At 43.8% G+C, this 26299-nt stretch overlaps 1 protein-coding gene across 1 annotated transcript in view; it reads left to right on the forward strand.

Annotated features, from left to right (window-relative positions):
• ankrd50 (ankyrin repeat domain 50) overlaps positions 1–26299 on the forward strand; it is a 101426-nt gene that overhangs the window by 63727 nt on the left and 11400 nt on the right. The window contains exon 3 of the mRNA XM_078405383.1: positions 17391–20956. Within this exon, the coding sequence (XP_078261509.1) occupies positions 17391–20953 (3563 nt within the window). The 3' untranslated portion in view covers positions 20954–20956. The remainder of the gene's footprint in view (positions 1–17390; positions 20957–26299) is intronic.

A 26299-nucleotide genomic window follows, 5' to 3' on the forward strand; every position in this document is an offset into this window, starting at 1 on the left:
AGTTTTGAATTGGAATATCTGGACCTTACAGGAAGATACTAAATTGAAGTAAGGCAAATTACAATTAAGGCAAATTAGCAGGAGCTCGGGGTGATACATTGAGAACAGTTGCTGTTGGGTAAATCAACACTGACGTGGGAGTCGTCTAAAGGCCAATTGATAAAAGGGGAGAGGGTGTCAGTGAGTGAGCCCTGGAACCAAAGCCTCTCCTGTATTGGTGTAGCACCCTCAACCCCCCACTCAATCCCCCTTCCCCCCCCCCCACTGACCCATTCCATCCAGCTACCCCACCCCCACTTGCACCTCCCCTGCCCCCACTCCCCCCGCCCTGCCTCCACCCCCTCCCCACCCCTATACCCCCTCCCCCCACCTCCGTCCCCTCCCCACCCCCACTCTCCCTGCCCGCACCCCACTCTCTCCCCCACCCCAATCTTCCATCTCACCCCCACCCCCACTCTTCCCTCCTCCCCAGCTCTACTCTCCCCCCCGCCCCCACTCTCTCCTCCCCCACTTTCCTCCCCCACCCCCCCACTCTCTCCTCCCCCCCAATCCCACGGCGGCAGAGGTAGGAGGCGGATAGCGCGGCAGGGCGGCGGGAACTGGGACAACTCGATGCCGGCGGCGGTAGCGGGGACTACTCGAGGCTGGTACCGCGGCGGGAGGCGCGCACAAGATGGCAGAGCATGAGGAAGAGGAGGAGGAGGAGAGCAGCCGCTCTTTTTCTGCAGTCATGACGGGGCCGTCGGTGGAAGCGGCCCTCATCGATGGAAGCGGTCGCTGAAGGAGGAGGAGAATAAGCTGCCCGCTGGTGCTTGTGTGCAGTAATAGTGCGGGGCGCTGTGCTCGGGAGGCAGCGGGGACTCGAGGACGCCGTGGGTTGAAGGGAAGGATGAGTGGACCATCAGTCCGACCATCTCCCTCCTGCTCGGTGTCCCCCGGGTGTGGGAGAGAGGAGAGGGCCAGGCGGCGGCCTCATTAACAGCATCCATCATGTTCGGTCGAGTGATGAGAGCGGTCGTGCGTGCCCTATGGTGACGTCATACGCAGAGCATATATATAAATTTGATAATATAAGAAAATAACTGCAGATGCTGGTACAGATCGAAGGTATTTATTCACAAAATGCTGGAGTAACTCAGCAGGTCAGGCAGCATCTCGGGAGAGAAGGAATGGGTGACTTTTCGGGTCGAGACCCTTCTTCAGACTGATGCCAGGGGGGCGGGACAAAGGAAGGATATAGGTGGAGACAGGAAGATAGGTGGAGATCTGGGAAGGAGGAGGGGAAGAGAGGGACAGAGGAACTATCTAAAGTTAGAGAAGTCGATGTTCATACCACTGAGCTGCAAGCTGCCCAGGCGAAATATGAGGTGCTGTTCCTCACATTTCCGGTGGGCCTCACTATGGCACTGGAGGAGGCCCATGACAGAAAGGTCAGACTGGGAATGGAAGGGGGAGTTGAAGTGCTCGGCCACCGAGAGATCAGTTTGGTCAATGCGGACCGAGCGCAGGTGTTGAGCGAAGCGATCGCCGAGCCTGCGCTTGGTTTCGCCGATGTAAATAAGTTGACATCTAGAGCAGCGGATGCAATAGATGAGGTTGGAGGAGGTGCAGGTGAACCTTTGTCTCACCTGGAAAGACTGTTTGGGTCCTTGGATGGAGTTGAGGGGGGAGGTAAAGGGACAGGTGTTGCATCTTGTGCGGTTGCAGGGGAAAGTGCCCGGGGATGGGGTGGTTTGGGTAGGAAGGGACGAGTGGACCAGGGAGTTACGGAGGGAACGGTCTCTGCGGAACGCAGAGAGGGGAGGGGATGGGAGGATATGGCCAGTGGTGGGGTCCCGTTGTAGGTGACGGAAATGTTGGTGGATGATTTGTTGGATCCGCTGGCTGGTGGGGTGGAAGGTGAGAACGAGGGGGATTCTGTCTATGATGCGAGTGGGGGGAGGGGGAGCAAGAGCGGAGCTGCGGGATGTAGAAGAGACCCTAGTGAGAGCCTCATCTATAATGGAAGAGGGGAAGCCCCGTTTCCTGAAGAATGAGGACATCTCTGACGCCCTAGTGTGAAACACCTCATCCCGGGCGCAGATGCGGCGTAGACGGAGGAATTGGGAGTAGGGGATAGACTTTTTGCAGGGGTAGGAAGAAGTGTAGTCCAGATAGCTGTGCGCGTCAGTGGGTTTATAATAAATGTCCGTCACTAGTCTGTCTCCTGTGTTGGAGATGGTGAGGTCCAGAAACGGGAGGGAGATGTCGGAGATAGTCCAGGTATATTTAAGGACAGGATGGAAATTGGAAGTGAAGTGTATGAAGTCAGTGAGTTCTGCATGGGCGCAAGAGGTAGCACCAATGCAGTCGTCGATGTAGCGGAGGTAGAGTTCGGGGATGGGGCTGGTGTACGCCCGGAACAGGGATTGTTCGACATACCCGACAAAGAGGCAGGCGTAGCTAGGGCGCATGCGAGTGCCCATAGCTACGCCTCTGGTTTGGAGGAAGTGGGAGGGGTCAAAGGAGAAGTTGTTGAGGGTCCCCATGGTAGGCTGATCCAGAAGATTAAAATGCACAGGATTAACAGTTACTTGGTTAGCCCACAAAGATCTGAGTTCAAACCATTTTAGAGACTGTACTGAGTGTGAGAATTGAATTGGATTGAATTTAGGCCAATGACGAGAACTTAGTGGAATGAATTAGAGCAATCGTAAATTCAGCAGCTTAAGTAGAAATAGCCCCAAATTTGACACTACATTGGCTACTTCACTTAGGCTGCAAAGCAGCTGGTGTTAATGGAAAATGGCAACACATGTGCCGTATGAGTGATCCTCAGAAGCAAGTTGTTAGGTCAGAGCTTGCAGTGAAGAGGTCAGCTGTTTGAAATAGCAAGTGATCCACCATCAAGCACTATCGTCTAACAATCACAACCTTCATTTAAAGGCAGCCTGCCATAAACAGATGTCCAGGTAGAAAAAGAGGGAGCACATCTTCCCATATTTACAGCATAATTCTGTGCTTCAACAGTAATATTACACATTTGAACAGGAATAGTTATTCAGTTTTGTCATTTATTTACATGATGACTTTTTTAAATCTTAAATTTGTTTGCAAGCTTCTGACCCCCTTGTGTTTACTCTTACCAACATAAATGTAATGGTATCAGTCGTGTGAGTCTTGATTGATTCAATATTAACAATTATTTAACAGAATAACAGAATTACTCCTACCTCAGCATGCTTTATGATTTCCAGCCCTCTAATTCTCACTGTTATGCAGCATTATTGTGGATGCTCTCACCAGAGTAAATATAATCTCAATTCACTTTAAAAAATATCCTAACATCGTATTAAACCAAAGGTTTTATCCCCAAGTGGATGCAAGCTGAATGTATGCAATCTTACACTTTTAATTATTTCTATATTTTCCTATGGGTTAGGGCCATTTGGTCCATATGCCAGCCCACAGAACAATCACATGTCCCTGCTAATTTTCTCAGTGATCCATTCTCCCTATATTTTATTCAACTTGCCCACGATTCTGCCACTTCCTATAATCTTAAGGGCAATTTAGAGTAGCTAATTAACATCCACATCTTTAGGATGTGCGAGAAAATCAGAGCAACTTAAAGAAACTTGTATAATCATAGGAAAACTATGTAAACTCCACACATACAACATTGGAGATCATGATTGGATCGCTGGTCCATGAGGCAGGAGGTATACTAACTATGTCATTTACGTGACTATTAAAAGTTCACATTTTCATACCCATTTCCCCCTGCAAATTTCCCTGCGATCCATTTTCTCTACATTTCCATCAACTTTCCAAGCATCGTCACAGAGGTTGATGCCTTATTTCAATTCATGTGCGTGTTTTTGACATTTTTTTTCTGTACATCCACCCTGCATCATCTAATTTTGGAATATGAAATTAAACCAAGAAATAACTAAGGCAGATAATAAGAAATTTAAGGCAGCTCTTCTCCAAGAAGCCCTTCTTGCTTAAGTCCATATTCCGCCACCTCCAGTTTAAATTCCATTTGGAATATTTTGGAGGACCAAGAACGAAGAACTAGATTACAATGCAAAACATGCCAATTCAAGGAAAGCAAAATTCAACAAATAGCATTTTTGAAGACTAATTTGAAATCTTCAGTGCCATTTCTGCAAACTAGCTTGATTAACACTGAAAGTGGAATATATTTTGCATTGACATAATGAGACTCCTAAAATTATTTTTCCTATCTTAGTATACCCCCATTTAATCATTTATTCAGTTATTTCTAAAATGTTATATTGGTGCCATGTTCCATACAAAGTAATCACATTTACCAGTTTCCACCTACTTGGAGTATGGCCATACACTCGGCAGCAAAATGTATGAGCGATCATAATAAATTCAGCAGTGAGCAGTTGCAGAATTTTAATTGTAATGAATTATCTAAATTACTATATGCATACTATCATTCAAAACAAGTGAGAAAAGAACATAGCACAGCATAGGATCAGCAGCATTGATACACATGTGTGTGCCAAATATGTTGCCAAGATCAATACTTATCTGCCTACTCCATATCCATATCCATATCCCTCTATTTCCCTGCATAGCATAGATACATAGACAATAGGTGCAGTAGGCCATTCGGCCCTTCGAGTCAGCTCCATCATTCAATGTGATCATGGCTGATCATCCACAATCACTACCCTGTTCCTGCCTTCTCTCCATACCCCTTGATTACGCTAGCCCTCAGAACTCAATCTAACTCTCTTTTGAATGCATCCAGTGAATCGGCCTCCACTGCCTTCTGAGGGGGAGAATTCCACAAATTCACAACTCTCTGTGTGAAAAGCTTTTTCCACATCTCAGTTCTAACTGGCCTACCCCTTATTCGTAAACTGTGGTCCCTGGTCTGGACTCCCCCAACATGTTTCCTGCATCTAGCGTGTCCAATCCCTAATTTTATATGTTTCTGTAAGATCCTCTCTCACCCTTCGAAATTCTAGTGAATAGAAGCCCTGTCGCTCCATTCTTTCATCATATGACTGTCCCACCATCCCGGGAATTAACCTCGTGAACCTATACTGCACTCCCTCATGTGCCTATCCAATATTCTCTTAAATACGACTATCATCTCTGCCTCTGCCACCACCCCCAGCGGCGTGTTCCAGGCATTACTACCTCGTACATCTCCCTCGTACATCTCCTTTAAACATTGTCCCTCTCATTTAAAAGCTGTGCCCTCTAGTCTTTGATATTTGCATCCTGGGAAAAAGGTTCTGACTATTTACCCTATTTATGCCTGGACCCTATCTATGCATGGTTTTTTTCACTAGACTATCTGCCCAAGACATATCTGAGATGAAATCGTTGTAAAAGCTATTGAGCATGCAAAATTATTGAAAGAATACCAGTAGATTATTATTTTTCCGAACAATGCATGACCAATTTATCAAGAGAAGATATAGATCTTCACTGAAGTTTTAAGAAATGAAGCAATGCAGTTATAAAGCTTTCTTTGCATCATGATTTGGTTAGATTTAGCGTAACTATGAGTAGGCAATATGAATATCCTGTATCTGAAGGATATAAAAGAACATGCAAAAAAAAATTTTAAAAATGTTAAAGGGCGTTTGTTGAAGACGAAGAGCTCAATACGACAGAAAGCCTTATGGAGTATAGAAAGTGACGGAGTGAAAGAAAGGCAATAGGAAGTAATAGGGAAGATAGACACAAAAAGCTGGAATAACTCTGCGGGTCAGGCAGCATCTCTGGAGAAAAGGAATAGGTGATGCTTCGGGTCGAGACCCTTCTTCAGACTGAAGATTACATTTTATTCTAATATCTCTTAATCACTTTATTTCTGAGCATACTATGTAATATGGACTTCCAGCAGTAACAACAAAATGAATGATTCTGTGGCTATTTTCTTTTGACGAATATGTTATCCTTGTGCAGAGAGGCAGACTTCTTACGAGGCATATTTACAAGTGTTGCCTGCATTGAAACATTGTCAGTGTTGTTCATGATATATGATATGTGACATCAGTTCAATGATGTTGGATCGGAATGTAGCAAAAATATAGTTCGGCTTTCAGGATGAAAAGCTGCTAGTTAAACCTCAAGTATACAACGCTTTAAAAAATAATAATTCAGCTGTTGTCTTGTTTGTTGGTGTCTGGATTCATTATCAATGACTTCTTTCATTCAGCCATTTCTTGGTCATATAATCATTTGTACAAAATATCAGTTGGATACTTCCAGATCATGTTGCAGTTGGTGGGATTGAATGGAAAGCACCAAACAAAAAGCCATGTGCCTCTTATCATTGGAAGATGAATCAGTTGACCTTGTGTGGATTTATTTTTTAATAAGTCATTAGTGTATCTCAACACATTTTGGCCCAGCTCCAGTTCCTGCAGTCGGAACAGCTGATTTTGGAACGATACAGAGCAGCTTGGATCCTGCTTGTCTTTCTCATGTGGTTTGGAAGCTTATTTCCTCGAATTTTCAACCCACATGAGAAAGGATGTAAGAACAAAGCTGATATACACAATTCATATTTCATTAGTGATTAGAGAAGTATGCATGGGTCAATTGTACTTGCATCTTTCCACTGCCGTGTTCTTTGTTGACTTTAGTATACTTTACCATGCAGTATTTCACTACCAAGTTTGTTTTATCTCTTATTAAAGAATAGTGAAATTGCTACTTTCTACTCCCTCGTGCCTTGGATTGATTAAGAAAGCACCAAATTCTGAGGCCCGCATCTTTTTTGCTTTAGCTGTATAAAAGAAAATATTTATCACTTTGCATTTGATGCATAAGAATATATTAACTGAAAGGTTGCATTGTTTGATGAACAAAAGTTAACAAATTGGATGTCTTGTAGAATATCTTGTTAACCTATTATTTCTTACCTTGGATGACTTGCAGAAGGAAGTTGAATTGTCTTGACTTCAAAATGCATCCAATGATTTAATTGCTGACCTTGGCTCACAAGAAATTGCCAGTTGCAAAAGTGCTTGTAAATTATTTAATGTTTTTATTGTTCAATTTTCCACAAAACAAAATCTGACTGCCAACAGCTGGGAAGAAACTGTTCCTGAATCTGGAAGTGTACGTTTTCACACTTCTATACCTTCTTAATCACAATTGACACTTAGGCAAATTCATGCACTAAATATAAATAAAGATGATGTGAATTTTCTGATCACTCAGTACTGACCCATCACGAAGGCAGTAAACCCTTGTTATAATGGGCCATAGAGGGGGAAATGGTGTCCGTTTTGCCAGTTGTCTGCTACAAGTGAGTAGGTATTATCATAGTATGTAGTTGAAGCCAAGACCTGCAGATGATGGTACTGGAGTAACTGATAGTCTCTTTGGAGAAAATGGATAGGTGACGTTGAGACCCTTCTTCAGACTGATTCACTCTGTTGAGTTACTCCAGCACTTTGTGTTGTTTCAGCTTAAAACTAGGTGCCTATGCTGCTGATTTGCAATAGTGAGCCCTTCTTCATTGGTTGACATGGCTGTCTTTGTGGCTCACATTATAGCCCCAAACAGGACACATTTTCTTCATACCGCTGACAGGATGCGGTCGGTCACAGTGGGACCCTCCCCTCTCGCCCATCATTTTGCCCACTTCACTGCAGTCACCAACATCTTCCATGGTGGAGTGTGTTGGTAACTCCAGGGGAGGAGGAGAAGGTGGCAGTGGAGGAGGGGGGGGGGGAGAGGCTGAGTCGACCAAGCCATGGCTTGGTTAAGAAGACCATGAAGAGGAGCTCACTGGTGAAGAGGAGCTCACTGGTGCACCTTGTGACTCGGGAGGGTGGGGGCTAGAAAGCTGAGGCTAGGTCGGCAGCACGAGCTGGTGTGGCGTCGGCAGTTCTGTCCGCTACAACCAAAATCCCTTATAAACGGGTCCGTTAAAACAAGGGTTTACTGTATGTTGATTTTCCAGTGAGAACTTCCTTTCCTAAGCCATTCTGAAGCCTCAACAATAAAGTCCTGGGAGCATAACTACCAATATGTTTGAACAGCTGTCAAGTCTTCCAAAAGACTTAAATATATCTGAATGTCTTAGACACAGCAAAATATGTTTGAATGATTACTAATTAAAATGAGTCTTATTAATCTTTGAAAATTAATCTTTCAAAAAACTGAAATATATATTTAATTTTTAGCTAGCATTTAAACATTTAAAGTACTTCATTAATTCAAATGGTGAAATTCTCATTCTGTTATTTAACCATGAGATTTTTTTAAAAATTGCTGAAAGGTCAGAAGGATTATGAAGTAAAGTTAAGATATGGCCAAACTCATTCTCATGTCAGTTATCCCAACTCTTTATATTGACACTTAACCATTTAGCTCTGCTTCGAAAGGACAGGCAGGTGGGCAGAGGAGGTGGGGTAGCTCTGTTGGTGAGGGATGGAATTCAGTCCCTTGCAAGGGGTGACATTGGGACTGATGATGTAGAGTCACTGTGGATAGAGTTGAGGAATTGTAACAGTAAGAAGACACTAATGGGAGTTATCTACTGACCCCCAAACAGTAGCCTGGATATAGGGTGTAAGTTGCAGCAGGAGTTAAAATTGGCATGTAACAAAGGTAATGCCACTGTAGTTATGGTGGATTTCAATATGCAGGTAGACTGGGAAAATCAGGTTGGTTCTGGACCCCAGGAAAGGGAGTTTGTAGAGTGCCTCCAAGATGCATTCTTAGAGCAGCTTGTACTGGAGCCTACCAGAGAGAAGGCAATTTTGGATTTAGTGTTGTCCAATGAACCAAATTTAATAAGGGAACTCAAGGTAAAGGAACCGCTTGGAGGTAGTGACCATAATATGATTCGTTTTAATCTGCAATTTGAGAGGGAGAAGGCTAAACCGGGCATGTCAGTGTTGCAGTTGAACAAAGGGGACTATGAAGGCATGAGAGAGGAGCTGGCCAAGGTCGAATGGAAAGGGATCCTAGCAGGAATGACGGTGGAACAGCAATGGCAGGAATTTCTGGGCATAATCCAGAAGATGCAGGATCATTTCATTCCAAAGAGGAAGAAAGATTCTAAGGGGAGTAAGAGGCAACCGTGGCTGACAAGGGAAGTTAGAGATGGAATAAAGCTAAAAGAAAAGATGTATAAAATATCAAAGAGTAGTGGGAAGCCAGAGGAGTGGGCAACTTTCAAAGAACAATAAAAGATTTTAAAAAAGGACAATACGGGCTGAAAAGATGAGGTACGAAGCGAAGCTGGCCAAGAAGATAAAGAAGGACATCTAAAGCTTCTTTAGGTATGTTAAGAGAAAAAGATTAGTAAAGACAAATGTGGGTCCCTTGAAGGCAGAAACGGGTGAGATTATTATGGGTAACAAGGAAATGGCGGAAGAGTTGAACAGGTACTTCGGATCTGTCTTCACTAAGGAAGACACAAACAATCTCCCAGATGTACTAGTGGACAGAGGATCAAGGGAGACAGAGGAACTGAAAGAAATTTGCATTAGGGGAGAAATAGTATTGGGTGGACTGATGGGACTGAAGGCTGATAAATCCGCAAGACCCGATGGTCTGCATCCCAGGGTATTAAAGGAGGTGGCTCAAGAAATCGTGAACGCATTGGTGATCAATTTCCAATGTTCAATAGTTCAGTTCCTGCGGATTGGAGGGTAGCTAATGTTATCCCACTTATCAAGAAAGGAGCGAGAGAGAAAACGGGGAATTATAGACCAGTTAGCCTGACATCGGTAGTGGGGAAGATGCTGGAGTCAATCATTAAAGAGGTAATAACGGCGCATTTGGAGAGCGGTAAAAAGATTGGTCCAAGTCAACATGGATTTATGATGGGGAAATCCTAATCTTCTGGAATTTTTTGAGGATGTGACAAGTAAAATGGATGAAGGAGAGCCAGTGGATGTAGTGTATCTAGACTTTCAGAAAGCCTTTGATAAGGTACCAAATGGACGGTTGGTGTGCAAAATTAGAGCACATGGTATTGGGGGTAGGGTATTGACATGGATAGAGAATTTGTTGGCAGACAGGAAACAAAGAGTAGGAATAAACGGGTCCTTTTCAGAATGGCAGGCAGTGGAGAGTGCAGTGCCGTAAGGCTCGGTGTTGGGGCCGCAGCTATTTACAATATATATTAATGATTTGGATGATGGAATTAGAAGTAACACTAGCAAGTTTGCGGATGACACAAAGCTGGGTGGCAGTGTGAACTGCGAAGAGGATGTTAGGAGGTTGCGGAGTGACTTGGACAGGTTAAGTGAGTGGGCAGATGCATGGCAGATGCAGTATAATGTGGATAAATGTGAGGTTATCCACTTTGGCGGCAAAAAGGAGGCAGATTATTATCTCAATGGTGTCAGATTAGGTAAAGGGGAATTGCAACGAGACCTTGTACACCAGTCACTGAAAGTAAGCGTGCAGGTACAGCAGGCAGTGAAGAAAGCTAATGGCATGTTGGCCTTCATAACGAGATGATTTGAGTAGACAGTAGACAATAGACAGGAGCAAAGAAGTCCTTCTGCGGTTGTCTAGGGCCCTGGTGAGACCACATCTGGAGTATCGTGTGCAGTTTTGGTCTCCTAATTTGAGGAGGGACGTCCTTGCTATTCAGGCAGTGCAGTGTAGATTAATGAGGTTAATCCCTGGGATGGAGGTACTGTTATATGAGGAAAGATTGGAAAGACTAAGCTTGTATTCACTGGAGTTTAGAAGGGTGAGAGGGGATCTTATAGAGACATATAAAATTAAAAAAGGACTAGACAAGCTAGATGCAGGATAAATGTTCCCAATGTTGGGGGAGTCCATAACCAGGGGACACAGTCTAAAAATAAAGGGGAGGCCATTTAAAACTGAGGTGAGAAGAAACTTTTTTACCCAGAGTTGTGAATTTGTGGAATTCTCTGCCACAGAAGGCAGTGGAGGCAAATTCACGGGATGAATTTAAAAGAGAGTTAGATAGAGCTCTACGGGCTAGTGGAATTGTGATATGGGGAGAAGGCAGGCACGGGTTACTGATTGTAGATGATCAGCCATGATCACAATGAATGGCGGTGCTGGCTCGAAGGGCCAAATGGCCTCCTCCAGCACCTATTTTCTATGTTAATCCATGATTAAATATCACCCTCAATACTCAGACCCCTTATCATGTGGAATAACTTTATATATAGTACCTCATAGTCTGCCATTTGAAAATATTCTAGCTTTCTTTATCTATTCAAAGCATTTTTACAAATGTATGAAAAGGGAAACATGGTATCCCTTTCATTGAACAATGTTAGCTTTCCCTAATTCTATTTTGTATTTTTAAGTACTGTAATATCATTTTCTTAATAATGGATTACTGAGATTTGCAATAACTGAGGTTTGTGATATTGAGATAACTGATCTCTTGACAACTCTTGAACAGTACAGTTGTTGTTTTCCAATCCATTGGGATCTTTATAAAATCTAGAGAAATGGTGGAAATTCACAATAAATTCCTCTACTATTTCTGCAGACACCTTTTTTAAAATCCCAGGATAGAGGCCATCAGATTTAGAGAACTTATTTGTCTCTGGCATTTTAACGATTGTGTAAACTCAATTGATACTGAGCAGAGTTGAGTAAAAAAAATTGTAGGAAGCAACTGCAGATGTTGATTCACACCGAAGATAGACACAAATGCTGGAGTAACTCAACAGGTCAGGCAGGATCTCTGGAGAAACGGAATAGGTGACATTTCAGATTGAGACCCTTCTTCGCTCTTCAGTCTGGGTCAGGGGAGAGGAAAACTAGAGGTATGAAAAGGTTCAGAACAAATCAGTGGAGGAGGTGATAACGAAGGCATATGAACAGTGAAACTAAAAGAACAAGGGCATCGATGGGGTGGGGAGAGAGGAAATGCAAGGATTACTTGAAATTAGAGAAATCAATATTGTTGTAAGTTGGGTTGCTGGGCTCTAAGCTGCCCAAGCAAAATATGAGGTGCTGTTCCTCCAATTTGCATGTGGCCTCATTCTGACAGTGGAGGAGGCCCAGGACAGAAAGAAAGAATGGTCAGTATGGGAATGGGAAGGAGAATTGAAATGTTTGACAACCGGGAGATTGCGTAGGCTATAGCTTACTGAGCGTAGATGTTCAGTGAAACAATCGCTCAGTCTGCGCTTGGTCTTCCTGATATATAGGAGTCCGCGGCTGGAACAATGGATACAGCAGATGAGGTTGGAGGAGGGGCAAGTGAACCTCTGCCTCACCTGAAAGGACTGTCGGGATCCCTGGATGGTGTCGGGGAGGAGCTATAGGGACAGGTGGTGCATTTCCTGTGTTTTCAGAGGAAAGTACCTGGGGGGTTGGTGGTTTGGGTGGGAAGGGATGAGTGAACCAGGGAGTTGTGGAGGGAATGCGGAAAGTGGAAAGGGATGGAGATGGGAGGATGTGATGGGATGAGTTACAGAATACCAACAAGACACGTGTGAGGGCCGCATTGATGATAAGAGTGGAGAACCCACGTCCCTAAAGAATGAGGACATCTCGGATGTCCTGGTATGCAACACCTCATCTTGGCCGCAGATGTGGCGGAGACAGAGGAATTGGGAGTAGGGGATGGAATCTTTGCAGGAGGCAGGGTGGGAAGAAGTGTAGTCTAGATAGCTGTGGGAGTCAGTAGGTTTGTAATAGACATCAGTCGATAGTCTATCTTCTGTGATGGAGACGGTGAGATCAAGAAAGAGGAGGGAGGTTTCGGAGATGGTCAAAGTGAATTTGAGTGCCGGATGGAAATTGGTTGTGAAGTTAATGGTCCATTAGTTCTGCATGGGAGCAGGAGGTAGCCCCGATGCAGTCATCAATGTAGCGGAGATAGCATTCAGGAATAGGGCTAGTGTATGCCTGGAACACGAATTGTTCAACGTACAAAGAGCCAGGGATAGCCAGGGCCCATGCGAGTGCTAATGCACTGCCTTTGATTTAGAGGAAGTGGGAGGAGTCGAATGAGAAGTTGTTGAGAGTGAGGACCAGCTCCACTAATTGGAATAAAGTGTTCATAAATATAAACCTAATTATTGCATCTGTAATGAATCATTTGAATTCTACAACATTCCTGAGCGGTTATGGACAAAACAGTCTAAGTGACAAAGAATTGAATTGTAAAGAAGAGTGTGAAAACTGGGTGGCATTGAGGTATAGTGGACAGCATGGGGCTGCAGTAGTTAGCACTGCTGCTAAACATCTCCAAGGACCCATATTCAATCCTGACCTCTGGTGTTTATAGAGTTTCCACAAGTTTCCTCTGGGTTTTCCCCTCATGTATCAGTTTCCTCTCATTCATTAGGTTATTTGGCAACTGTGCATTGCCTCTTGGTTGAAAAATGGCAAAAGAATCAAAGGGGAGCTGAGAGAGGGAAATAAGGATTGGGGAATTGGAACCATCAGCGGCCCAGTGAGCTGAATACTTATCTGCTTTACAGTAAAGCAACCTACAAGACAGTCTTAAAAGTAATTGAGGGGAAATAGTGAGATAGTAATGACATATAACTGGTAGTAGTTGGAGCATTACTTCAGAAGAAGCGATAGGATAAATTATAAGGCTAATTTAGGATTGATGTCAGCCAGCACTTCACAGAAAATAGTCAACAAATTATATAGAATCCCAAATAAGGTAATAAAGGTAACAAATGATTGAATCATTTGAGGGACGATCATCTATATGGTTCAGGTATGATGGATTGAACGGCTTTCCATAAAGATACCCAACTTATGCTGAGTTCATCGGTAAAGTGGGCCTATTACTGAGCCATGTAATCCATAGTCTATGCTAATGTTTTGAGTTAATAATCTCATTTTGGTCAGATGTGGGTCTCTTCAACTGACATAAGTTTCCTTTGGGTAGGGATGGATACATTTGGAAGTTCTATTATTAGTCCTCTAGAAAATCTACTTATGGTGAAGAGGAGACACAAGGAATTGCAGATGCTGGAATAATGAGCAAAACACAAAGTGCCAGAGGATCTCTGGGTCAGGAGCACCTGTGGAGGGAATAGATAGACGATGATTCAGGTCGGGGACCTTCTTCTGCTTATAATGTCTGACCCGCTGAGTTACTCCAGCTCTTTGTGTTTTGCTTATAACAAATTCATGTGGGAATTGTAGAAGTAATTTGCTTGCATCCAGTAAGTAGGCAGAGGGGCACAAGATTTTTATCAGCAGGTCGCTATTTAATTAACTTGTTATGATGCAGTATAGTGAGTACTGGGACAAGTTTGATTTTTAATGCTCCTTATTCTTAAATGTTTTCTTGATTTTGCATGTGAAACTCAAAAACTGAGCTTCATAACCATTACATTTCACATGGACACAGGACAATCTAACAAACAGGTGAAAAATATAAAATTACAAACACTGAATTTTAACCACTGCCATATATTAGTGTTAGAAACCAGCAATATCCAAGAACAAGAAAAAGCCACATGATACATGTGGAAAGGCACCAATGTGATCTTGATCTGTTAAGGTCTGCATTAATGGAAAATTATAGTTTGCAGCAATGATGAATTTAGAGGTATTGCAGAGGGATAAAATTCAAGTACGAAAAGAATGAAATTAATTTGCTTCTCAAAGTGGTCCTTCTGTTGCTCTGATGTTATTTTTGATGTTTATACCTTTTCCTTTTATTTAAAGCTTACTATACCCATGCTTTTTAAGACTTCACAAATATTTATCTGAAGCCTTAAACCAATGACCTAAAAAGCTAAATAGGCTGTAACTCACGCATATTGTGCATGTTCAACATGAAAGGGAATTGTTATTTTAGCACATGCATTAATAGCAATAAAAGTACTTTTTATATATTTTTTAATTGCTCATGTCCTGAGGAGTAGTGGAATAAACATTGTGGAATACATAGGATAGTGATTGTGTTCATATAATTAGATTTGCTTTCAGAGGATGTAAGAGAAGAGTACCTTGTGGGATGTTCCTTTGCCCTGAGGTATTGTATGACTGGAGACATCCCTCTGATAGCCAGGGGGCTCAAAGGGAAACAAGGAAATGCATTTGGGTAGGGATTGTTTATAGTGAAACAGAGGTAATTAATAAATCAAGGAAGTACAAAAGGTCCAATTAAATGTAGAAAATAACAATCTTCAATAAAAAAATCAAACTATGATGTAAGAGACAAAGTTGCAGGGTCGTGGAACTGCAATTTGTGACACGTATGCCATAGTCTGGTCGGCTGCACAAAACCATGGGAACTTGACTGAAATGAATAGATGTTTATCAAAATAAAGCACTTATTTGCCTACAGGCACATTGTAAGAGATAAGTGGTTAAACAGAAGTCCCCCTCTTCCTGTAACAAAATGACCGTTAGCAAATGAAAGAAATGTGGTTGAATTCATTAGAAGCATTTTCATTTTCTCTGTGGGCTTATGGTCTGAAGTGAGACAAAGAGCCACAGACAATAATATTCAGCATACAAATACCTTAAGGTGTAACTGAAACAGTAATGCAAGTAGTTATTTTACAGCTCAGTTAACCAGCAACATAGCAAGATAATTTATGGATTGTTTTTAGGACAATAATCACAGACTTAAAAATTTACCAAAAACGTCCTACTGTTTTACCATTTGAAGTTAACAGCAAATTGCTGTGAACAGCAGCAGGGTAATAATGTGATGGCATAGCGTTAATTCACTAATTTTACCTGAACTTGATGGAAATCTGTACTTAGAACATAAATAAATTGGAGCCTTGGTGACGTCACTTAACAAGAGACCAATCTCACTTTGCAGAGTTAATACTGGCATTGGAATGTAAATATAGATCTTTAATGGTACTGCAACCTATCTACTTCTTTATCTCTGAACAATGGAGTTTGTCATAGAGAGATGCAATGTGGAAATGGGCCTTTCAACCTACCAACTCTTTTCCAACTATCAAGAACTCATTTATACTGCTCCAAGTTTGAAGGAGTTAGATACTCAGTGCTTCATGGGTATTAAAGTAAGAGTGTGCCACCCTGCTTCCTGCAAAGACTCTATCCCCTACTCGCAATTCCTCCGTCTACGCCGCATCTGCGCCCAAGATGAGGTGTTCCGTACTAGGACATCCGAGATGACCTCATTCTTTATGGAATAGGGTTCCCCTTTTCTTTCATAGATGAAGCCCTCGCACGTCTCCTCGGTACCCCGCAGCTCTGCTCTTGCTGCCCCTCCCCCCAGTCACAACAGAGACAGAGTCCCCCTAGTCCTCAGCTTTCACCCCATCAGCTGTTGCATACCAACAGTCCTTTCAGGTGTCGCACCTCCTTCAACCTCATCTACTGTATCCTCTGTTCCAGTTGTGGACTCCTATACAGCGGCAAGATTAAGCACAGACTGAGTGATCATTTCGCTGAACACCGTCGCTCAGTCCATCTTGGCCTACGTGATCTCCCTGTTGCCAAAGGTTTTAATTCCCTTTCCCATACTGACCTTTTTGTCCTAGGTCTGCTCCATTATTAGAGTGAGGCCAAATGTAAATTGGAGGAACAACATCTCGTATTTTGCTTGGGCAGCTTACAACCCAGTGGTATGAATATTGATTTCTATAACTTCAAGTAACATTTGTATCCCCTCTCTCTTCGTCCCTCCCCCACCCTAGTCGTCGTACTAGTTTCACGATTGTCCTGTTGAGTTTCACTGTCTATATAACTCGTTATCACTTACCCCACAGCCAACAATGGATCGTTGTGGGCTCCACCCCTTCTTGATCATCGTTGCTTTTTGCATATCTTTCATTTGTTCTATGTACCTTCTATATCTCTCGATTCCCTCTTCCCTGATTCAGTCTAAAGAAGGGTCTCGACCGGAAACATCATCTATTCCTTTTCTTCAGAGATGCTGCCTGACCCGCTGAGTTACTCTAGTTTTTTGTGTCTATCTTTGGTGACACAAGATATCTGTTCAAGAATATATAAATAATTATATATTATGCTGATGGTGAATAGGGTATAATCGGCACAGTATATCTGGTGTCAGGTCTTTAAGTGATATTTAGTTGGGGCATAGCTATACATTAAAGGTAAGAAAAGCGTGTGAGGCTTCAGAGATAGGACTGTTTGAACAAGAAAATAAATCATGGTTAATTGTCCGCTAGACTGGAGAGGTAAGATCTGCTTAACTGTGTAAGATGAGGATATTAGAAGATGGTCTAATAATTTCTGTTGCAGTCTGGAAAGGCAGATACATTTTCCAAAATAATTATTGTTCAAAATCTTTGAAGTGAAAAGAGAAGTTGCAGATGGCCTACTTGTTGGGATGTAAAAAAAGGCCAACAGTTACGCAATCAGGGCTGAATTTATAAGGTTCATCAAGAAGTGCAGCCACAAGTTCACTAAACTTCTACTTTAACAATATTATCTTACTGCAATTCTTTCTCTTGCAGGCTTCCGAAAAATTAGCTTGGATGATCTACGTAAAGCCTACATAGTGAAAGATGTACAACAATATATCCTGCATCGGCTGGACCAGGAAGAAGCATTGAGGCAGCATCTGACAAAAGAAACAGCTGAGATGTTGAACCAACTTCATATTAAAAGCAGTGGCTGTTTCCTTTATCTCGAACGTGTCCTTGATGGAGTGGTGGAAAGTTTTATTATGCTGCGAGAGATTAGGGATATTCCAGGAACACTAAATGGACTTTTTCTTTGGCTTTGTCAGAGGCTTTTTGTGCGAAAACAATTTGCAAAGGTGCAGCCTATTCTAAATGTAATTTTGGCTGCTTGCAGGCCATTGACGACTTTGGAATTATATCATGCAGTTTGGACAAAAAATATGACCCTAACCATGGAAGAGTTTCAGCGGAAATTAGATATATTATCAAAGGTTCTTGTAGATGGCTTGGGAAGCTCTAAAATTCTGTTTCATTACAGTTTTGCGGAGTGGTTGCTTGATGTGAAGCATTGCACTCAGAAATACTTATGTAATGCTGCAGAGGGCCACAGAATGTTAGCTATGAGTTACACTTGTCGTGCAAAAGAACTCTCCCCCTTGGAGGTTCAAGAGTTGGCGCTGCACCTACTTAATTCTAACTTACAGCTAGAGACGCATCATTTGGCTTTGTGGATGATTTGGAACAGTACCCCTGTGAAAGGAGCTTTGTCAACGATGATTCCTAAAGAACAGGAAATACTACAGCTTTTGGTAAAGGCAGGAGCTCATGTGAACAGCGATGATGACCGCACATCATGCATTGTTCGACAGGCATTGGAGAGAGAGGACTCCATTCGAACTCTATTAGATAATGGTGCTTCTGTTAACCAAATTGACTCTAATGGAAGAACACTGTTGAGTAGTGCAGCCTACAGTGGTAACTTAGATGTAGTTAATCTGCTGATATCTAGGGAAGCTGATCTGGAAATTGCAGATAATCATGGACAGACAGCACTCACACTAGCTGCACGGCAAGGTCACACCAAGGTTGTCAACTGCCTCATTGGACATGGTGCTAATATAAATCATACTGACCAAGATGGATGGACAGCACTGAGGTCTGCAGCTTGGGGAGGACACACAGAGGTGGTTTCTGCACTTCTTTATGCTGGAGCAAAAGTGGATTGTGCGGATGCAGATAGTCGAACTGCTCTTCGGGCAGCAGCATGGGGTGGACATGAGGACATTGTTCTAAATCTTCTCCAACATGGAGCAGAGGTTAACAAAGCAGACAATGAAGGAAGAACGGCACTTATTGCAGCAGCATACATGGGGCATAGAGAAATAGTCGAACATCTGGTCGATCATGGTGCTGTGATAAACCATGAAGATGTGGATGGAAGGACAGCTCTGTCAGTTGCAGCATTGTGTGTCCCTGCAAGCAAAGGTCATGCGTCAGTGGTTAGCTTACTGATTGACCGAGGAGCAGAAGTTGACCATTGTGACAAAGATGGCATGACTCCACTATTAGTTGCAGCCTATGAAGGTCATGTGGATGTTGTTGACTTGCTTCTTGAAGGAGGGGCAGATGTGGATCACACAGATAATAATGGTCGTACTCCTCTTCTGGCTGCTGCTTCCATGGGCCATGCATCTGTTGTGAACACCTTGCTGTTTTGGGGTGCAGCCGTGGATACCATTGATAGTGAAGGAAGAACAGTATTGAGTATAGCCTCAGCACAAGGAAATGTAGAAGTAGTGCGTACTCTGCTGGACAGAGGACTCGATGAAAATCATAGGGATGATGCTGGTTGGACTCCATTGCACATGTCAGCATTCGAGGGTCACCGAATAGTATGTGAAGCACTTATTGAACAAGGTGCTAGAACTAATGAGGTGGACAATGATGGTCGAATCCCTTTAATACTGGCAGGTCAGGAAGGCCATTATGACTGTGTACAGGTTATGCTTGAAAACAAATCAAATGTGGATCAGAGAGGCTATGATGGAAGGAATGCGTTACGTGTTGCATCATTAGAAGGTCACAGAGATGTAGTTGAACTTCTCTTGAGCCATGGGGCCGATGTTAATTGCAAGGATGCTGACAGCCGCCCAACTTTATACATCCTGGCACTTGAAAATCAGCTAGCAATGGCAGAGTATTTACTAGAAAATGGAGCAAATGTAGAAAGCACAGATGCTGAGGGGAGAACTGCTCTACATGTCTCTTGCTGGCAAGGACACTTGGAAATGGCTCAACTTTTGATAAACTATCATGCTGATGTTAATTCTGCTGACAATGAGAAAAGGTCTGCTTTACAGTCTTCAGCGTGGCAGGGGCACATGAAAGTTGTTCAGCTGCTGATTGACCACGGAGCATCAGTAGATCATACATGCAACCAGGGTGCCACTGCTCTTTGCATTGCAGCCCAGGAAGGACATGTGGATGTTGTCCAAATATTGCTTGAACATGGTGCAGATCCAAACCATGCAGACCAGTTTGGGCGCACTGCAATGAGAGTTGCTGCAAAAGGTGGCCATACACAAATTATAAAGTTATTGGAAAAATATGGAGCCTCTAGTTTAAATGGATGTAACCCATCGCCAGTTCATACAATGGAACAGACAGCCACTCAGTCTGTCACTGTGAAAATGCAGTCTTTAACAATTAAGTCAAATAGCTCAGGCAGCACTGGTGGAGAAGATCTACAGACTGCAATGCGGTGCTTTTCTAATGGTCCTCAACATCCTTTTAGTTCTCCTTCTGAATCACCAGATTCAACAGTTGATCGACAGAAGTCCTCTCTGTCCAATAATTCACTCAAAAGTTCCAAAAATTCCTCTCTCCGCACAACCTCATCCACAGCAACAGCCCAGACTGTACCCATGGACAGCTTCCATGGTATGTCCTTCACAGAACAGATACAGCAGCATTCTTTGCCACGCAGTCGAAGCAGGCAGTCTATTGTATCTCCATCATCTACTACACGTTCCATAGGACAGTATGCTGGCTCCCCTTCCAGTGAATATGAATGGGGACAAATGAAGTCCAATGTGAGATCTAATAAGAGCAACAAAACTGGACACAGTGCGACCAGTGAAAGTTCTAAATCTGCCTCTTCAGGAAAAAGAACAGCACAGAATATACAAAACAACTCTCCTCAGCCAAAGGTTCTAGAATATGAAATGACACAACTTGACAAACGAACAGCCATAAATAAAGTGGTGCAGAATAATACAGTGTCACTTAAGCAGACACCACATGATTCACAGTGTAAAATCTTGATTCCACAGAGTCCACAGGAAAACATAAGGACTCAGCAACAGTTCTTAATTCAGCAGCATGTGGAGCAGAAGAAACGGAATGGAATAATGACAAACCCAAATTACTTACAAGGGAATCCTGTTTTCTTGAGCAGAGTTGCTGTTCCAAGAAGTGCACAGGAAAGAGCACATAATGAATGTTTGGAAGGTTATCCATTGGCAGAGACTGAACTGAGTCTGAAGCAAGCCTTAAAATTACAAATTGAAGGGACAGACCCGAGCTTCAATTACAAGAAAGAGACACCATTGTAGCAGGTACCTTCAAGCTTATTTTCTTGTTTCTCTAACATGTACAGTTATTAGTTTTAAAGATCTTAATTTTATTTAATAGGTTCAACATCTTTACACGTGATTTCATCTGTCACAGGAATCTATGCAATAAACATTTGGGAAAGAACATAGAAAAGAGATTAAGCATTTTAGGCCCATGAAATGTCCACCATTTCAGTTATGCCATGGCTGAAATGCACTGTGACAACTCCACAAATGATTGAAAGATACAGAATGGAGACAGGCCCTGAGGCCCACTAAGTCCACGCCGACCATTGATCTATATTATCCCATTTTCACACACTAGGAAGTGGGAGGAAACCGGAACACCCAGAGGAAACCCACGTGGTCACAGCGTCCGAGGTCGGGGTGGAACCCAGGTCTTTAACACTTTGAGGCAGCAACTCTACCAGCTGCGCCACTCTGCCGCCTGTGGATTCTCTCAGTTCCTATATAATGATATTGACAGATTCATTGTATCTAGATCTGTATATTTGATATTGTTATAATTGAAATTCAAGTGAAAGCTAATTTGATTTGAATCTTCAGAAGAAAACTACGGAATGTAGTATTTCCTTCAAAAAGGGTTTTTTTTAGCAAACAACAATGACTTGGATAGACACAAAATGCTAGAGTAACTCAGCGGGAGAGGCAGCATCTCTGGAGAGAAGGAATGGGTGACGTTTCGAGTCGAGATCCTTCAGACTGATGTCAGGGAGTGGGCGGGACAGAGATAGAATGTAGTCGGAGACAGTAAGACTGGTGGGAGAACTGGGAAGGGGGAGGGGATGGAGAGAGAAGGAAAGCAAGGGCTATTTGAAGTTAGAGAAGTCAATGTTCATACCGCTAGGGTGTAAGCTACCCAAGCAAAATATGAGGTGCTGTTCCTCCAATTTGCGCTGGGCCTCACACTGACAATGGAGGAGGCCCAGGACAGAAAGGTCAGATTGGGAATAGGAGGGGGAGTTAAAGTGCTGAGCAACTGGTAGATCAGGTAAGTTAAGGCGGACTGAGCGGACGTGTTCAGCGAAATGATCGCCGAGCCTGCGCTTGGTCTCGCCAATGTACAGAAGTTGACACCTGGAACAGCGGATACAGTACATGAGGTTGAAGGAGATGCAAGTGAACCTCTGCCTCACCTGAATAGACTGTTGGAGTCCTTGGATGGAGTCGAGGGGGGAGGTAAAGGGACAGGTGTTGCATCTCCTGCGGTTGCAGGGGAAAGTACCTGGGCAGTGGGTGGTTTGGGTGGGAAGGGACAAGTTGATCAGGGAACTGTGGAGGGAATGGTCTCTGCGGAAAGCAGAAAGGGGTGGAGATGGGAAGATTTGGCCAGTAGTGGGATCCTATTGGAAGTGGCGAAAGTGTTTGAGGATTATATGCTGTTTACGGCGGCTGATGGGGTGGAAGCTGAGGACAAGGGGGACTCTGTCCTTGTTGCGAATGGGGGGAGGGGGAGCAAGAGCGGAGCTGCAGGATATCAAGGAGACTCTAGTGAGAGCCTCATCTATAATGGAAGAGGGGAACCCCCATTTCCTAAAGAATGAGGACATCTCCGATGATCTAGTATGGAAAACCTCATCCTGGGCGCAGATGCGGCATAGACGGAGGAATTGTGAGTAGGGGACAGAGTCTTTACAGGATGGAGGGTGGGAAGAAGTGTAGTCTAGATAGCTATGGGAGTCAGTAGGTTTATGGTAGATGTCGATCAATAGTCTGTCTCCTGTGATGGAGATGGTGAGATCCAGAAAGGATAGGGAGTTGTCAGAGGTGGTCCAAGTGAATTTGAGTGCAGGATTGAAATTAGTCGTGAAGTTGATGGCGTCAATGAGTTCTCAATGGGTGCAGGAGGCACCACCAATGCAGTCACAAATGAAGCAGAGGTAGATTTTGAGGATCGGACCAGTGTACACCTGGAACAGTGATTGTTCCAACATACCCTACAAAGAGGCAGGCCCGTGCGAGTGCTCATAGCTACGCCTTGGATTTGGAGGAGGTGGGAGGAGTCGAAGGAGAAGCTATTGAAGGTAAGGATCAGTTCTGCTAGGTGGAGGAGTGTATTGGTAGACGGAAATTGGCTGGTTCTGCGGTTGGGGAAGAATTGGAGGGGTTTAAGACTTTCCTGGTGGGGATGGAGGTTTAGAGTGACTGGACATCCATGGTAAAGATGAGGGAGCGGGTTCCTGGAAAACTGAGGTCGTTGAATAGAAGAAGAGCGTGTGAGGTGTCTTGGACATAGGTAGGGAGGGATTGGACTAAGGGGGATAGGATGGAGTCGAGGTATGTAGAAATTAATTTGGTGGGACATGAACAAGCAGAAACGATGGGTCTGCCAGGACAGTTCTGTTTGTGGAGTTTGGGGAAAAGATTTAAAAAATCGCGCTGGGGAACGATACGGTTGGAGGCTTCAGGGGGCAGAGAGCCGGAAATAATAAAATCAGAAATGGTGTGTGATATTAAGGTCTGGTGCTCGTCTCTGGGATCATGGTCCAAGGATAAGTAAGAGGAGGTGTCTGAGAGTTGTCACCTGGCCTTTGCCCGGTAGAGGACAGAGCGCCAGACTACCACGGCGTCTCCCTTGTCGGTGGGTTTGATTATCAAGTCGGGGTTGCTGCAGAGTGAGCAGAGGTCTGTACGTTCAGGGGGAGAGAGGTTAGAGTAAGTCAGGGGAGTGGAAAAGTTGAGGCGGTTGATGTCCCGTCAGCAGTTGGAAATGAAAAGGTCCAAAGAAGGTAGAGGGCCATCCAGGGATGTTCCAAGAGGAGGGTGTCTGGTGAAGACGGGAGAAGGGGTCATCACTGGGTGGTGAGGCCTCCTTCCCATAGAAAAGGACACGGAGGCGGAGGCGACAGAAGAAGAGCTCTACATCGGGGCAGACCCGGAATTCGTTGAGGTGGGGGTGGAGGGGAACAAAGGCAATACGGGGAGAAAAGATGAGGTACGAGGGTAAACTAGCCAATAATATAAAGGAGGATAGCAAAAGTTTTTTTAGGTACGTGAAGGGGAAAAAAATAGTCAAGGCAAATGTGGGTCCCTTGAAGACAGAAACAGGGGAATTTATTATGGGGAACAAAGAAATGGCAGACGAGTTAAACCGTTACTTTGGATCTGTCTTCACTGAGGAAGATACACACAATCTCCCAAATGTTCTAGGGGCCGGAGAACCTAGGGTGATGGAGGAACTGAAGGAAATCCACATTAGGCAGGAAATGGTTTTGGGTAGACTGATGGGACTGAAGGCTGATAAATCCCCAGGGCCTGATGGTCTGCATCCCAGGGTACTTAAGGAGGTGGCTCTAGAAATAGTGGAAGCATTGGAGATCATTTTTCAATGTTCTATAGATTCAGGATCAGTTCCTGTGGATTGGAGGATAGCAAATGTTATCCCACTTTTTAAGAAAGGAGGGAGAGAGAAAACGGGTAATTATAGACCAGTTAGTCTGACATCAGTGGTGGGGAAGATGCTGGAGTCAATTATAAAAGACGAAATTGCTGAGCATTTGGATAGCAGTAACGGGATCATTCCGAGTCAGCATGGATTTACGAAGGGGAAATCATGCTTGACAAATCTACTGGAATTTTTTGAGGATGTAACTAGGAAAATTGACAGGGGAGAGTCAGTGGATGTGGTGTACCTCGACTTTCAGAAAGCCTTCGACAAGGTCCCACATAGGAGATTAGTCGGCAAAATTAGGGCACATGGTATTGGGGGTAGGGTACTGACATGGATAGAAAATTGGTTGACAGACAGAAAGCAAAGAGTGGGGATAAATGGGACCCTTTCGGAATGGCAGGCAGTGACCAGTGGGGTACCGCAAGGTTCGGTGCTGGGACCCCAGCTATTTACGATATACATTAATGACTTAGACGAAGGGATTAAAAGTACCATTAGCAAATTTGCAGATGATACTAAGCTGGGGGGTAGTGTGAATTGTGAGGAAGATGCAATAAGGCTGCAGGGTGACTTGGACAGGTTGTGTGAGTGGGCGGATACATGGCAGATGCAGTTTAATGTAGATAAGTGTGAGGTTATTCACTTTGGAAATAAGAATAGAAAGGCAGATTATTATCTGAATGGTGTCAAGTTAGGAGGAGGGGGAGTTCAATGAGATCTGGGTGTCCTAGTGCATCAGTCAATGAAAGGAAGCATGCAGGTACAGCAGGCAGTGAAGAAAGCCAATGGAATGTTGGCCTTCATAACAAGAGGAGTTGAGTATAGGAGCAAAGAGGTCCTTCTACAGTTGTACCGGGCCCTGGTGAGACCGCACCTGGAGTACTGTGTGCAGTTTTGGTCTCCAAATTTGAGGAAGGATATTCTTGCTATGGAGGGCGTGCAGCGTAGGTTCACTAGGTTAATTCCTGGAATGGCGGGACTGTCGTATGTTGAAAGGTTGGAGCGATTGGGCTTGTATACACTGGAATTTAGAAGGATGAGGGGGGATCTTATTGAAACATATAAGATAATTAGGGGATTGGACACATTAGAGGCAGGAAACATGTTCCCAATGTTGGGGGAGTCCAGAACAAGGGGCCACAGTTTACGAATAAGGGGTAGACCATTTAGAACGGAGATGAGGAAGAACTTTTTCAGTCAGAGAGTGGTGAAGGTGTGGAATTCTCTGCCTCAGAAGGCAGTGGAGGCCAGTTCGTTGGATGCTTTCAAGAGAGAGCTGGATAGAGCTCTTAAGGATAGCGGAGTGAGGGGGTATGGGGAGAAGGCAGGAACGGGGTACTGATTGAGAGTGATCAGCCATGATCGCATTGAATGGCGGTGCTGGCTCGAAGGGCTGAATGGCCTACTCCTGCACCTATTGTCTATTGTCATCCCCTCCCCTTCCCAGTTCTCCCACCAGTCTTACTGTCTCCGACTACATTCTATCTCTATCCCACTCACTCCCCTGACATCAGTCTGAAGAAAGGTCTCGACCCGAAACGTCACCCACTCCTTATCTCCAGAGATGCTGCCTGTCCCGCTGAGTTACTCCAGCATTTTATGTCTATCTTCGATTTAAACCAGCATCTGCAGTTCTTTCCTACACAAAATGACTTGGATATTGGAAATAAAGATGGAACATGATGAACATGCTCTGCGTGTGAGGCAGATCTTTGGAAAAACAAAAGTAACAAGGAAAAACAGCACCTCATACTTAGCTTGGGAAGCTGACAATCCAGCGGTATGAATATTGACTTCTCTAACTTCAAGGAACCCTTGCTTTCCCTCTCTCTCTCCATCCCTCCCCCATCCTTGTTCTCCAACCAGTCTGACTGTCCTGATTAAATTTTAATTTTATTTCTGTATGCTTTCTTGTAACCTTCCTCTAGCCAACA

This window comes from Rhinoraja longicauda, chromosome 1, assembly GCF_053455715.1.
Source record: "Rhinoraja longicauda isolate Sanriku21f chromosome 1, sRhiLon1.1, whole genome shotgun sequence".
Taxonomy (NCBI): domain Eukaryota; kingdom Metazoa; phylum Chordata; class Chondrichthyes; order Rajiformes; family Arhynchobatidae; genus Rhinoraja; species Rhinoraja longicauda.